We start from the raw sequence: 16261 nt of genomic DNA, 5'->3' as shown, positions 1-16261 counted from the left end.
GGAGGAGGAAGAGGAGGAGAAGGAAGAGGAGGAGGAAGAGGACACAAACTTTATGGGACAGTGCTAAGTGAACAATTATTTGCACTATAGTAATTCCAGAAGGTGAAGAAAAGGGGAAAGACACTGAAAGCCTATTTAATGAAACAACAGCTGAAATTTCCCAAAATTTCAAGAAGATGTGGACATACAGATACAAGAAACTCAAAAGACTCCAACTAGATTTCACCAAAACAGACCTTCACCAATGCAGATTATAGCAAAAATGTCACTTGGACATGACAAAAAGAGAATGCTTAAAAAGAGAGAACACAGAATAAAGTCATATAAAAAAGAATGCTCCTTAAGACTTACAGCAGATTTCTTAGCATCAAGCTTAGAGTACAGAAGAAAATGGAATGGTGTATCCCAAGTACTGAAAGAGGGCGGGGCACTGCCAACCAAGAACCAAGTATATTATACCTGATAATATTACCCTGCCAAAAAAAGATGAAATAAAGTATTTCCCACATGCGCAGAGATTGAGGAACTTTATCTCTACAAGACCAGCCTTATAAGAAATGTGTAATGGAGTTCTATACTAGAAACAAAACAATGAAAACCATCACCATGAAGGCACAAATATTCAAAACTCACTAGTAGAATGTATACATGAAATAGAGAAAAGAACCAAACCCAAGTATGATAGAAGACTACCAAAGTTAAAAAATGATAGCAATAATAAGAGAGAAAGAAACCAAATATATGCAAAACAAGCAGAAAACAAGTAACAAATGATAGAAGAAAATTTAAACATACTAATAACAACCTTGAATGTAAAATGAATTAAATTAACCAATCAAAAGACAGATTCAATTTTGCAAAATAGAAATTTGCAAAGTAGATGTTTCCTTCACAAGAATGTGAGTGAAATGAAACAATTTTTGAGGTCGAGAAAGGAAAAGGAGGTCTAAGAATCAAAAATGAAGAGAAGGGAATGATAAAAAGCACAGAGAAGCAGAAAAGCAACTCAGAGATCAATATGAAGCAGTCTATAATTTCAACCTCAGTTCCCCAGAGGGAGGGGGAACTTGATTCACAAGCTCAAGGCAAGCCTAAAGAGTACAGGTGAACCCCAAGGATAAACTAAGAACTAGCAATCTTAACACAGAAGAAACCCACAATTCCTTCAAGACTTAAATCCAGAGCATGGAATCGGGCTGAAAGTGAATCCTTCTGGATTGCAGACTAGATTTGGAGAAGAAATCCAATGAATCACTCTCCATTTCTCAGAGTGCTCTAATGAAAACCATGTTGGAAGAGGGGATGGCTATTATTTGGGACTGAGATATATAGATCAGAATACTCAGAACAATTACAATTTAGGGTCCCTAGGAATACCCAACTGCAGAGACTGGATGGAAGATGGTAAAGATAGTCATGGAGAAGGGAAATCCCACTGAGAAGTTTAAGTAGTAGGTAACTTGGGCTACAGAGGAAATGGTCATCAGAGGCACCACCATCTGTTCCAAGGAGTGTGGACCCATCACATGTGTTTACTAGAGGGCCAGGACTGAAACCACTAAGATGTGGGTTGGTAGGTTGTTTGGTTCCTGGGGCTACCCCCTCCAGCACAGAATTCATGGGTTTGTTTGCTTCTCCCATTCCCCAACATCTTTGGGGATACAGGTCACCTTGGCCATTTGCTATGCCCTAAGCTGCACAGACTGGTGGGAGGTGGTTGGGAATGAGTGGACACCTGCCTGGCCCATGTCATGAACTAGTTGGGCTAGACATAACTCCAGATACTTACTCTCTCTTTCTCTCTTCCCCTGGCCCCCTCCCAGTCTGTAGAGTGAATGCATCCCTGGTGCAGACAACATACAATTAACCCAGAGGGAAATATGGAAAAGGGTTCTGCCTACAAAGAACAAGTTTTTTGGAGGGAACAGAGATAACTTCCAAAAAGGACCCAGTGCCAAGTTAATACCCAGGATGATTACCTGGAAGATTCCAATATTATGCATCCCCAAAAGAAATGTCTCCAACCCTAGCATATCAGGAAAAAATATTTTTGGACTTGTTTTTTTTTTCTTTCCTTTTCTATTTTTATATACTTTTTTATTCTTTAATTGAACTTTTGTCTTTTACTTTCTTCTCACTTTCCCTTCCCTTCCCTTTCTCATTTTCTTTCCTCTTTTTAAGTCTTGCTTCTTCTGTCTCTTCCTCCCCTGTTCCCCTTTTTAAATTATCGTGTTATTATTAATTATACCTTTATCAATTTTTTAACTTACTAATTTTTTTCTATATTATTTCCCCCTTTATTTTCTTTTATTATTGCTGGTAGTTTAGTTTTGGGTTTTAAGTGGTTTTTAGTATATTTATACATTTGGTTTTCTTTACCATAGTTTGTATTTTCCTCTGTTTGGTACTAGGGATCCAGTTCTCAAAGAACAGCTATTCATTAAGAACACCCTAACATAAAAGCGAAAAACATCCATCCCAATAGATGCACAAATCTCAACATATAAACACACACAAAGGTAAATTACTGGAACTGACTCCAAAATATCAAAGTAAAGGAAATTCCTGACAGAATTCAAAATATTGCTGAAATTATCAATTACTCCAAAGAATATACAAATAAATAGCTGGATAAATTAAGGAAAATAATGAAGAATATGAAAGAGACATTCAATAAAATCATGCAGAATCTGAAAAAGTCAAGTGGATATCTTATAAATAAAAAGCTCAGAAAATCAAAAAGCTCAATTGAAAGCCTCACAAATAATATATATCAAGTAGACTAAAGAATATCAGGGCTTGAAGACAAGGTGGATGAACTAGCATTTATTTCAGACAGTAATGAAAATAACAAGAAACTGCAAATAGAATGTGTAAACACTCTGGATCAACATTAAAAGACCAAACTTATAACTTTTAGGTTTAGAGGAAGAAGTAGAAGTACAGACTAAAGGCACAGAAAATCCATTCTGTGAAATAATATTAGGAAATTGCCCAAATCTTGGGAAATATATGGACAGCAATATAAAGAAGAAATTTAGAATCCCCAAAAGACATGATTAGATTGGAACCTTCCATGATATATTATAATTAACTGTCAAGTGTACAGAAACAAATAAAGAATATCAAAAGTGCAAAAGATAAGTGTCAAGAATTGGTCACCTATAAAGGCAAACCTCTCAGAATAGTAGCAGATGTCTTAGTAGAAACTCTAATGGTCGGACAGGCATAGAATGATGTACTTCAAGCTCTGGGGGAAAAAACCCACAATCCTTGATTACTATATCCACCAAAATAATCCTTCAGAATTGAAGATGAAACGAAGACCTTCCAATGTAAGAATAAACTATAGGTATTCATTACCCACTAAACCAGCATTGCAGAAGATACTTAAAAGAATCATAGACACAGAAGAGGAAAGAAGACAAACATAAACAGGAAAGCACAGAAAATAATAAACCTTATTAGAAGAGAGGAGAGGGGAATTATAATGAGCAAAGAATTACACATGGTTAGTTTAGTAAACCAATAAACCTCTGAGATGAATAAGGAAGAAAAATTAACATGGATCATTCAAAAAACAACCAGAAGAAAAGTAACAAAATTACAGGAACTAGTACAATGCTTTTTATAATAATGCTGGCTTATAAATGGTCTTAATTCTACAGTTAAAAGACACAGACTAGCTGGCTGAATTAAAATTAAAACAAAACAACAACAACAAAAAAAAATTGTTTTCTGCGTGCAAGAAACTCACCTCACTGGCAAACACATACACAAGCTGAAGTTAAAGGAGTAACAATAATATTCAAATCAAATGGAATCTGAATGCAAACAGGAATAGCTATACTTCTATTTAACAAAATAGACTTCAAGGCAAAATTGATCAAAAAAGACAAGATCCACTACATATTAAGGGTGCAATTCTTCAAGAAAAAATGATTATCAACATATATGCACTGAATGTTAGAGCACCTAATTTTGTAAAATAAAAACTACGGGACATAAAAGGAGAGAGGTAGGGCCTAGGATAATAATGATGAGTGACTTTAAGACTTCATTCTCATCAATAGATAGGTCTTCCAGGCCAAAAAATCAACAAAGAAACATCAGAGTTAAATTACATTATAGATTAAATGGACTTAACAGACATCTACAGAATATTACTTTCAACAGCTGCAGAATATATATTCTTTTTATCACCAAATAGAACTTTCCCCCACACATTTCATATTTTAGGCCACAAAGCAAGTTTTATCAAATACAAAAAAGGAAATAATTTGTTTCAACTCATGAAATCATAACTGAATGAGATTAGAAATTAACAGAGAAACTAGAAAACTTATACAAACAGATGAAAATTGAACACTATACTTTTGATTGGACAGTTGAGTCACTGAAGAAATCAGGGGAAATTTAAAAATTCCTAGAATCAAATGAAAAAGGAAATGCAACATACCCATTCCTCTGGATATAGTGAAAGAAGTTCTAATAGGGAATTTACAGGTATAAGTTCTTATATTAAATTAACAGCCAGACATGAAGGCACATGTCTGTAATCACAGTGACTCAGGAGGCTGAGGCAGGGAAATCACAAGTCTGAGGCCAACCTCAGCAACTTAGAAATTCCCTGTTTCAAAATAAAAACAAACAAATAAAAAGGGCTAAAGGTATAGCTCAGTGGTAGAGTGCCCCTGGATTCAAGTCTCAGTATTACAAAATAAATAAATTTTTTAAAAAAACAGAGATCATAAATAGTGATCTAATGATGCATCTCACAGTCTTAAAAAATAATCAAACCAAATCCAAAATCAGTTAAGGGAAAAGAATAATAAAGATCAGAGAAGAAATAAATGAATACAGTCTAAAATTATATTACAAAGAATAAGTGAAATTGAGTTCTTTGAAAGAATTAACAAAAATTAAAAGCCATTGGACAAAGAACCTAAAAGAAAGACAGAAAATAACAGAAAATAAATAAAATCTGTATTTCAATGTGACGTAGAAGAGTATGAAATTCCCATTACATAAAAATCATTGATAGAAACACTTTTTACCCTAGTTTTATTATTACACATTATATACATGTATCAGGTTACCATAATGTACTCCATTGGATGTACAAATATTATGCTTCAATGAAATTTTTTTAATCTATGACATCAGGGCTCAGGCAGACTCACTCTCTTCACTCCTCCAATATTTTTTTCAATAAATATTTATTAGGTGTTATTATTTGAGACAATTCTGTTTATGTTAAAGTAAGTAAACAAATTAACAAAGACTATAATAAAAATAACATGGAGAGATGTGAAAAACAGTGACTTGACAGTGACTTATTGTGTAATTATTTGTTAAGTAGAGATTTTTTTTTAATTTATCAAAATTTGAATTGTCGCTTCAATGACAAGCAAGACAAGTGTTCTGAAAGTTCATGGTAGATACATAAAGATAAGGTATATGAAGATGCAGTCAGAATTTACTAATCCATAAATAAATGATTGTACTATGACTTTCTGAGCAAATAGCCCTTTGATAGCATAAAATAAAAATAGTTGAAACTGTCATTGTTTATTCTTCTACTCTTCATCTTTTTAATGAAGCATATGATATCCTCTTATTAACATACTGTAGTTACTCTTAGGGCTTTAAAATTTATATTTTGCCTTAGTTTATATTTTTTCTTTTATAGTGGAAAAACAGTTTTTCATGCATGCTCAAAGTTATATAACAAATGTGTTTTTGTCTTGAGCTTATTATGTTTACAAAAAGTACTTGTAACTAGATTGCAGTTTATGCTCCTCGCCACTGTATTCTAAATTATTTATAACAGAATATGTAATTATTAAAAATTAATAGAATGGAATTGCTTTTTCAAAACATATTTTTGTTTAACTATTTTCAGAATTTTCACTAAGAACAGATAAAAACTTTAGCTAAAGACACCCCTTTAAATATGGAGCTTCTGCTTTGGCTTAAGATAGGATATATGGACCCAAGTTAGTTTGAATCTACATTTAAGTAGGTATATATCAATATTTGTAATATAGGTAATAAGAATATTTAAAAACCATAAAAATCCATTGAAATTTCATGTTAAGAGAAAAATTGGAATAAGAATATTAGAAGTAGGGTTATCATGACTTCCATTTGGATATTCACATAAGTGACTTTGCTGTACTATCTTCCATGGAACTTTGGGGAAATTTCTTATTTATTAATCATTTATGAGTATTAATTTATCAACAATTTCAGACATATTCTTGGTTTACTTTCCAGTTTACTTGGAACTCTCATCCTCCAATTTTGTGACATTTGAAAATTAAAACTAAAATGAACCTTTTTAGTAGTGCCATATTTCATGTCTTATGATAAACATTGCACAAGATCCCTCCTTAAGTGAGAAAGGAGCTCTATAAAATGCAAACACAAACAGAGGACTTCTTGGAAAATATGGTCTTCCATTGCACAGGGGCCACATCTCTCAAAAGTACTTTCTGGAAAAGAAAGCCATTCTTTATCTTCAATATGGACAAAAACTCACCAGATCACAAAGGAGGCTCCTGTTTCTAGTGCCAGCTTTATCACAATCACAGGATTTGCAAACATCAATGGCTGAAGGATCTGCACCCACTGGTCGGAAAAAGTAATCCTTGCACAGTTCACAGTTCCTCCCTGCATCAGAGAAAGGTTATGCATTGTGACTTCCAATTCATTAAAATCAGCTGCATAATTCAAAATTAAAGACTGTATTCCTTTGAGAGAATTCTATAATTTTCGGGACGTCCATTTTAATGCACCTTTCATCTCTACCTGCCAATTTAGTGATCCAGAGCATATGAAACAATGAACCTGTTACAAACTGTGCTTTCCTTCATTAAACTCCCATCTGTTATATAATACCTCACTTCTAAAAAGCTATGCTTTGTAAGGATCCATACATTTTAAAAGAATTTCTTTCAAAACTTAAAACTTTTCTTCTATGACCAGGCTCTTCATCTCTACCAAATAAGAGAAATTTCTACTTGTAGTAGATGATACTTATATAGTTAGAAGTAGGAAGGTAGCATTAGATATATTTTACCAAAACTCAATCTTGTAAAATTGGAGACTTCTCTTAATGCAATTGATTATTCTATAGTTAACATGATTAAAAGTAAATGCTTCTGTTAGTGGTCATTATTTTTCATTCAAATATCCAAATAGAAATTTAATATATTTGGATATACCAAGTAATATTCCTATTAAATGCTAGAATAGTCTTGCCATTTTTTAAATATGGAAAAAGCCCTACAGTACAAAGAATGTGAGTAGCATATAAGACAGCAGAAATAAACTCATAGCTATTGATTTTCTCTTTAAACATTATGCACTTTGCTCAAATATTGCTTAAAATGTCCCAATATTAGACTACAGAAATAAATGAAAATTCACATTTATGGATCCTGGTTATGGACTAATTAAATGAATTTATAATGTTTCTAAAATATTTCCATTTGTATATGCTGATGGCTCCCAAATCTGCCTTCAATCTAGAAATCTCTCCTTTATTTATAATAGTCCAATAAATATTTATGAAGTGATTGCCATGTTGCAAACATTGTCCTAAATACTGAGAAACGTAGTAGTAAGCAAAACACACAACATCCATTTCTCATCACAGAACTTTCTTCAGTCTAGTGGGTAAAATCAATATTAAATGAGTAGGAATAGATATACACTTCTCAAGAGTGAGAAGCCTAAGGTACCACTAAAGAATATGGATGATTCTGATCTTTTCTGAGGCACCATAAAAGGTTTAGAATAAAGAAACTATAGGACTATTTCCACCTGCCCCCTAGAGTGTTCTTCCTATAACTCTTGGACACACACACTGAACATGTCCAAAACAGTACTTGGCATCTTCTCTCTTAGCTTGATCCTCCTGAATCTCCTAACTTGATGGGCAGTGCCAACATGGACTCTACTGCTCAAGCTGGAAGCTTAGGTAACAATCTTGACTGGTATCAATCTTCCTTGAACCTACTTCCTGCTTACAAAATGCTCTCCTTTTTCAATTCTAAATGTCTCTTGGTGACACTTCTATCAACATCTGTTTAAATGTATCTCACCATTATTTCTGATCTGGGCAATTATAGCACACAACTAACTGTTTTTTCCAAACCATTCTTGACCTTCTCCAATCCATCCTCCACCGGACAACCAAATGGATCTTTGAAAAACACAAAACTGATTACATCCCTTTCACATGTAAAACCCTTAAGTGTCATCTTATTGACCTTGGTACTCTCAGTGATCTAACTCCCCTACCTTCCTTTCTTATTTTTTTAATCCACCAGCCATTTCTCCTCCCAGTTCTCCAAAGTTGTCATGTTTCAAGCTCCTCTAGGCCATTGCAGATGTTTTCCTTACTGGCTTCCCCACCTGATTAACTCCCATTGCACTTGCCATGTCCTAGCACTCATAGAACAACTTTGGAATTGTTCCTTGAATAGTCTGCCTTTCCTACTATAGAATAACTCAAAGACAAGAAAATCTATTATCTTATTCATCTTCATATCCCTAGACCTAACCAAATCCTTGTGAAACCTTATGTCACCAATAATCATCTAATAAATTTATTCATGCTTCACAGCATCAATTTCAGATCTATCACACTTGGGCCATGATATTTAATAAATTCAGATGCTGCCTATTTCTGTTTCTAACATACTGCCCTTCAGAAAATAGTAATTTTCAATGACTAGTCTAAATGTTTTAAAACAGGAATTTATCACTTTCTGCATTTAATTAGTATTTTACAAAAGAGTATTCCCAGATTACCATTTTTTCCATGCCAAGTCTGAACAAATGTAAACACCCCCATGTGAGAGAAAACAGACATAAGGAAGGTAAAAGTGACAAAAGAACACTTGTTTGGGGATTTTTTTCTTCAAACTAAACATTTCTGAATTCTCAAAATGTATTTATGATTCAAACAGTGTGAACCCTTTAAAAAAAATTTTCCTGGGTTGAGGATGTAGCTCAAAGATGAAGCACTTACCTAGCACATATGTGACCCTGGGTTCAACCCCTAGCACCACAAGAAGAAAAAGAAAGAAACTCTTGCAGAAAAGATATAGTTCAGGACAAGAGTGCCATTTGGAATTAGGGAAATTTGATGAAACAGCTTTGGTTTTCAAACTTCATAGTATGTAAGCCCATACTTACATAAGATAACAATCAATAATGTGCATTGTTTATAGGTGCACACAGGCTTCAGGGGCCAAATGAGCAATTTACCATTTGCTGGTTACCTGTAGTGTTATGCTGGCAGGCATCACAAACTCCTCCTCCTCCTCTCTGGTGCTCAAGAGGAAAAGGATCTACAGAGGCATTGTAATGGCAGCTCCTGGAATGGCCATTGCACTGACAAGGTTTACAATTGAAAGCATGAAGTTGATTGCCTCTGCGGAAAGGCTTGTCATTATATAGTGGCAGGCAGCGATCACACTGGAACAACAAAACATACAAGAACAATAAATATCAGCTCAGATTTTTTTCTATTAATAATCTAGTCTTTCTCACTAAATGGAAAGCTAATATTCATTATTTAAAAGTCAAGGATCACTGTATTTGAAAATGTTTATAAGTCAGAAAAAAAATTCATTATAGCCAAGAGTTATGCTTGTTTCAAAACTTTTTAAAAAATGTCGAAACACTAAAAGTTCATAAAAATAGGAAAAGAAGAACTTAAATTATCACTATTTGCGATCTACATGATTCTATACCTAGAAGACCCAAAAGGGTCTACAAAGAAACTACTAGAACTAATAAATGAATTCAGCAAAGTGGTAGGATATAAAATCAACACACATAAATCAAAGGCATTTCTGTATATCAGCAACAAAACTTCTGAAATGGAAATGAGGAAAAACACCCCCTTCACAATATCCTCAAAAAAAAATAAAATACTTGGGAATCAACCTAACAAAAGAGGTGAAAGATTTATACAATGAAAACTACAGAACCCTAAAGAGAGAAATAGAAGATCTTAGTAGATGGAAAAATATACCCTGTTCATGGATAGGCAGAACTAACATCATCAAAATGGCGATGTTACCAAAAGTTCTCTATAGGTTTAATGCAATGCCAATCAAAATCCCAATGGCATTTCTTGCAGAAATAGATAAAGCAATCATGAAATTCTTATGGAAAAATTAAAAACCCAGAATAGCAAAAGCAACTCTAAGCAGGAAGTGAGAATTAGCCGGTATAGGGATTCCAGATTTCAAGCTATACTACAGAGCAATAGTAACAAAACAGCATGGTATTGGTACCAAAACTGGCGGATGGACCAATGGTACAGAAGAGAGGACACAGAGACTAATCCACAAAGTTACAACTATCTTATATTTGATAAAGGGGCTAAAAGCATGCAATGGAGGAAGGATAGCATCTTCAACAAATGGTGCTGGGAAAACTGGAAATCCATATGCAACAAAATGAAACTGAATCCCTTTCTCTCGCCATGCACAAAAGTTAACTCAAAATGGATCAAGGAGCTTGATATCAAATCAGTGACTCTGCGTCTGATAGAAGAAAAAGTTGGCTACGATCTACATATTGTGGGGTCGGGCTCCAAATTCCTTAATAGGACACCCATAGCACAAGAGTTAATAACAAGAATCAACAAATGGGACTTGCTCAAACTAAAAAGTTTTTTCTCAGCAAGAGAAACAATAAGAGAGGTAAATAGGGAGCCTACATTATGGGAACAGATTTTTACTCCTCACACTTCAGATAGAGCCCTAATATCCAGAGTATACAAAGAACTCAAAAAATTAAACAATAAGATAACAAATAACCCAATCAACAAATGAGCCAAGGACCTGAACAGACACTTCTCAGAGGAGAACATACAATCAATCAACAAGTACATGAAAAAATGCACACCATCTCTAGCAGTCAGAGAAATGCGAATCAAAACCACCCTAAGATACCATCTCACTCCAGTAAGATTGGCAGCCATTATGAAGTCAAACAACAACAAGTGCTGGTGAGGATGTGGGGAAAAGGGTACACTTGTACATTGCTGGTGGGACTGCAAATTGGTGCGGCCAATTTGGAAAGCAGTATGGAGATTCCTTGGAAAGCTGGGAATGGAACCACCATTTGACCCAGCTATTACCCTTCTTGGACTATTCCCTAAAGACCTTAAAAAAGCGTACTATAGGGATACTGCTAAAAGTTCATATCCTAGATTATAAGTGTAAAGGAAAAACAAAAATAATAAAACTAATGTTAATTTAGTACTTCAAAACAGTACACATCTGGAAAACCAAGTTGCTTTATTTCTTTGCAAAAACTTCATCAACAGTACTTTGAACAATGTTGCCCTCTTGTACCATACCTTATTATCCTAAATAAGCATTTTTTCCCCTATGCCTTGGTGTATTGTCATTCTCATTCCAAAATTTGGAACAGCTTTCAACATTTTGATCTTTGTGCTTTTAGTGTTGTGAAACATCCCTGAGAATTGCTGTGATGTAGTGATTTGGCTAGCATTACTTCCTCTGGGGTATCTTCACCTTATTTTTTGCATGGCAACCACTTTCCTCACCGATGGGAATTTCACTCTCTCTAAGGAGCCTGGCTGTACATCTAGAATTTATCAAAGGGCAGCAGTGATTAACTTTTTTCTTATAAATCCACTAAAGTTCAATTTGAATTTCATCTCCAAATTTCATTCTACACAATGCTTTAATTTTTGTCAGCCAGTTCCCTTGCAGTGAAAGATGGTGTTTGTCAAGTGTCACATGAGTACATCACTAACAAAGAGGTGACACACTCACATAATTCTCTGTCTGTGAATAAACTGGTTCTGAAGGTGTTATGACCAGTCCAATATACTTCGAAAGAAAAGCTATAACTAGTCATTAGTTATAACTTGTATCTCTTATAAGTTTCCACAGTAATTTGTGGATTGAAGAGCGAGCAGCTAAGTGTGTAGTATGTAATACAAGTTTAAAAAAAGAAATAGAAAAATTATAGGTTATTTGACCACCAAGTCCAAATATGAACATGATATAATTCCTTTTCAAACTTGCATGTATACCTTTTGTATTTTCAAAATTTGTACTGTGTACCCCATATTTTAGGTATCATGTATTTATTACATTATTTATCATGTTTCCCACAAAATAACTCTTTCAATCATTCTGCAATTATTACACATTCAATTTTTCTCCACACTTATTTTTTGGGGGGAGTGCCAATGTATCTGAGTATTTCCTTAAGAAAATTGTAAGGGATGAAATCATATTATCAAGCAATAAAAACATTTTTATAGATTTTGTTTATTCCTTTTAGAAAAATTAAATTTTACCATATTAAAATTATCTCTTCATTATTTTGATTTTTACAAAAGTATTAATCACTGTGGTCTTTTATATATAGTATATCTTTGATTACTAGTGAAGCCAAATATTCCTTACCTAATTTTGGTTATACAGTCCATTTTTTAAAAAGCATTAATTTTTCTTTCACATATTCATTTTAATTATTGATTCTAAAGTTCTTATCAGATACTACAATTTTCATTTTTACCTATAAAACAATGGAGATTTAATTCATAATTTTCAAAATATTGATTTTTTTCTACCTTATTGGACAATTTTTTTCTGCATAATAGTTGATGTGGTATTGTGGTAATGGAGACTATTGGGTTTTTGTTTTCTGAGTTTAATGCAAATGTCTTTAATGTTACAACTTTTATAATTATGTTGACTATTGATTTCAGGAAGACAATTTTTACACATTTTAAAGAAGAAATATCTATTGCAAAACAAACAAGAATCCATTATTTAAAAAGGAATACATTGTATTCAATTCTGATTCTTCAACCTGTTGAACTGACAAATCATATAATCAATCAGTAGATTAAATGGAATCTATACCTGCATTCTTAAGATAAACTCAACATCATAATGGTAAATAATGATAAGTAAAAAATATTATTTAGAGAACTGCACATATTCTCATAAATGAGACTGCTCCATGTTTTTATAAGGATTATTAAACTAATTTGTCAACTTTTAATCATGATCAATACATATTTGTATTTTTAACCTTCATTTTAATGTCTTGATTATCTGAAAATTCTCCTTTCGTGCACATACACACAAACCTATTATATTTAGCCAAATTACATTGCATATAAAGTATGATTACTTCAAGATGAGATTTTAAAAATAGAATAACTAAATAAACACCAGAATTTCTGAAAATGTTTTCCTTATACTTCATAAAATACTTTTTTTGTTGTTGTTCTCACAGTGCTGGGGTTTGAATCTAGGGCCTCAAGCATAATAGGTAAGCACTCTACCCACTGAGGTACACAGCCCTACTGTGCATTACTGATGTCAGTGTGACTTCCCAAAGCATTCAGTGCCAGTGTTACCTATTAAATTACAAACTAGGAACATCAAACTACATAAAAATCATGTTTCCCTGTCTTTCCATAAAAATTGTCTTTTGCTCTTCAAAATTGTTAAAATTATTTTGATATTAGGACAATAAAGAGCATTCTATGATATTTAGTAACAAATATTTAATATTTTAGAACAGTTTGATATATTTCATAATCATTATTGGAATAAAATATAGTGCAAAGCATTTTTGCCAGTTTTTACTTATTCCCCACTGATCCACAGTTGGACCATTTTTTTCCTTTAATATTCTTAAAGGAAGAAAGGACCTGAACAGACACTTCTCAGAGGATGACATACAATCAATCAACAAGTACATGAAAAAATGCTCACCATCTCTAGCAATCAGAGAAATGCAAATCAAAACCACCCTAAGATACCATCTCACTCCAGTAAGATTGGCAGCCATTATGAAGTCAAACAACAATAAGTGTTGGCGGGGATGTGGGGAAAAGGGTACACTTGTACACTGCTGGTGGGGCTGCAAAATGGTGAGGCCAATTTGGAAAGCAGTATGGAGATTCCTGGGAAAGCTGGGAATGGATCCACCATTTGACCCAGCTATCGCACTTCTCGGACTATTCCCTGAGGACCTTAAAAAAGCGCTCTATAGGGATACGGCTGCATCAATGATTATAGCGGCACAATTCACAATAGCTAGACTATGGAACCAATCTAGATGCCCCTCAATAGATGAATGGATAAAAAAAAATGTGGCATCTATACACAATGGAGTATTATGCAGCACTAAGAAATGACAAAATCATAGAATTTGCAGGGAAATGGATGGCATTAGAGCAGATTATGCTAAGCGAAGCTAGCCAAGCCCTAAAAAACAAATGCCAAATGTCTGCTTTGATATAAAGAGAACAACTAAGAACAGAACAGGAAGGAAGAGCATGAGGAAAAGACTACAGTAAACAAAGACGAATGGGGGGAGAGAAACGGAGAGAGAAGGGAAAGCACATGGAAATAGTAGGAGACCTTCAATGATACATAGAATTATAAGAGGTTATGAGGGGCAAGGGGGAGGGAAAAAAGAGAGAGAATTGAACAACAGCAGGGGAGGTAGAGAGGGAAGATGGGAGGGGAGGGGAGGGGAGGGGAGGGGGGATAGTAGGGGATAGGAAAGGTAGCAGAATACAACAGTCACTAATATGGCATTATGTAAAAATGTGAATATGTAACAGATGTGATTCTGCAATCTGTATTTGGGGTGAAAATGGGAGTTCAAAACACAATTTGAGTCAAATGTATGAAAGATGATATATCATGAGCTATGTAATGCTTTAAATAATCAATAAAAAAAAGAAAGAAAAAGAACTTAATTGTCCAGTGTATTGCTGTTTAATGGTATTCTTAAAAATTTAGCATGAAAACAAAGTGAAATTTTTCTACTTAACTGAGGAGAAAAAGATAATACAGATGTTACATAAATATTAGGTAACATTTTCACATCAAGCAAATGTCACATTATATTAATGAGGTAATAATGCACACTATATTTTGGTCAATTTAGAAGTTTATGTAATATTATTTTTGGAGTGATGAGAATTCTTTGTCCCTAATACCATTCCTAACCTTTTGGGCTTTGCTTCTCCCACAGAATACTTGATCTTGCTTCTGTTGCCTTGAACTGAAATGACTGATCTACTTACATGTATTTTTCAGGACATACAAGTTATTGACTTTTATACGTCTTATGTCATTCACACAGTAGGAGCATAATAGACAATTGCTGAACTGTTAACTGAAAGTCACATCTAATCAATGATATTTATGTCCAGAGAAAGCTGTACTTGAAAGAATTTAGAAAAGACACACAATGGACCCAATTCACAAACAAGGTAATAGCTATACGAAGAATTTGTACTTGGCTGTGATAAGATTATTTGCAATAAATCACCACTCACAGATATAAATTCAAACTCATTTTACAAAAGAAAGTTATGCTACCAATCATTAGGACATTATCAGCTATAAACCTTTGGCTAAAAAATATTTAAGAAGAAGAAATGACCCCTTTAAGTGTTTCCTCACCATCAATAACCAAAATAGACATTATTATTGTGGTATGTATATAGGTGACTGTATGACCAATGTGATTCTGCAACCTATACAATCAGAAAAATGAGAAATTATACCCCATTTGATTCAAATGTATGAATTGTCAAGATCATTGTACTGTCATGTGTAGCTAATAAAAATAAATAAATAACCATAAGCAAATCAAATTTATATCATAGATTCAAAAGTAAGAGTTCTCTGTAGGCTACAAACCACATAGCTTGGTTCAACAACTAGTGCTGTCACTTCCTAATATTAAATATTATACATTGTAAAAGGGCCACTGTGAAAAGTAACATGAAATACATACCATCAAGCCTTAGAAACTATATTAAGCACTTAAAATTGGTTGCTTCCATGTATGGGTAAAGAAGCTCTGGTAGATATACAAAATGGAATATTATTTAGTCATAAGAATGAAATCCTGTTATTTTCAACAACATAAACAGAACTGGAAGATAACATATTGAATGAAATGAGTCAGGCACAGAAAAGACAAATACTGCATGTTCTCACTTATATGTGGAAACCCAAAAGATGAACTCTATTCTGTACCTCTATGAGAGGTACGGAATAATATAAAAGTCCCCAGAATCTGGAAGAGGGATGGAAGGAAAAAAACCTAAAGAATATAAGAGCACAGTCAATAAAACAAATGATTTAAGAATATAAAGGTACAGTCAATAAGACAAATTATTTATGTTTATGCATAGTAAATATGGTTG

At 33.6% G+C, this 16261-nt stretch overlaps 1 protein-coding gene across 1 annotated transcript in view; it reads right to left on the bottom strand.

Moving 5' to 3' along the window:
- USH2A (usherin) overlaps positions 1-16261 on the bottom strand; it is a gene marked incomplete at its 3' end in the record, with an annotated part of 798897 nt that overhangs the window by 662634 nt on the left and 120002 nt on the right. Inside the window, exons 10-11 of the mRNA XM_081297837.1 lie at positions 9297-9492; positions 6545-6675 (exon numbers count right to left, since the gene is read on the bottom strand). Of these exons, the coding sequence (XP_081153963.1) occupies positions 6545-6675; positions 9297-9492 (327 nt within the window). The remainder of the gene's footprint in view (positions 1-6544; positions 6676-9296; positions 9493-16261) is intronic.

The sequence above is a fragment of the Spermophilus citellus genome (genome assembly GCF_964194105.1).
Source record: "Spermophilus citellus genome assembly, chromosome: 6".
NCBI classification, from domain to species: domain Eukaryota; kingdom Metazoa; phylum Chordata; class Mammalia; order Rodentia; family Sciuridae; genus Spermophilus; species Spermophilus citellus.
The sequence above is the reverse complement of the archived record's forward strand: the minus strand, read 5'-3'. Positions and strand labels throughout refer to the sequence as shown.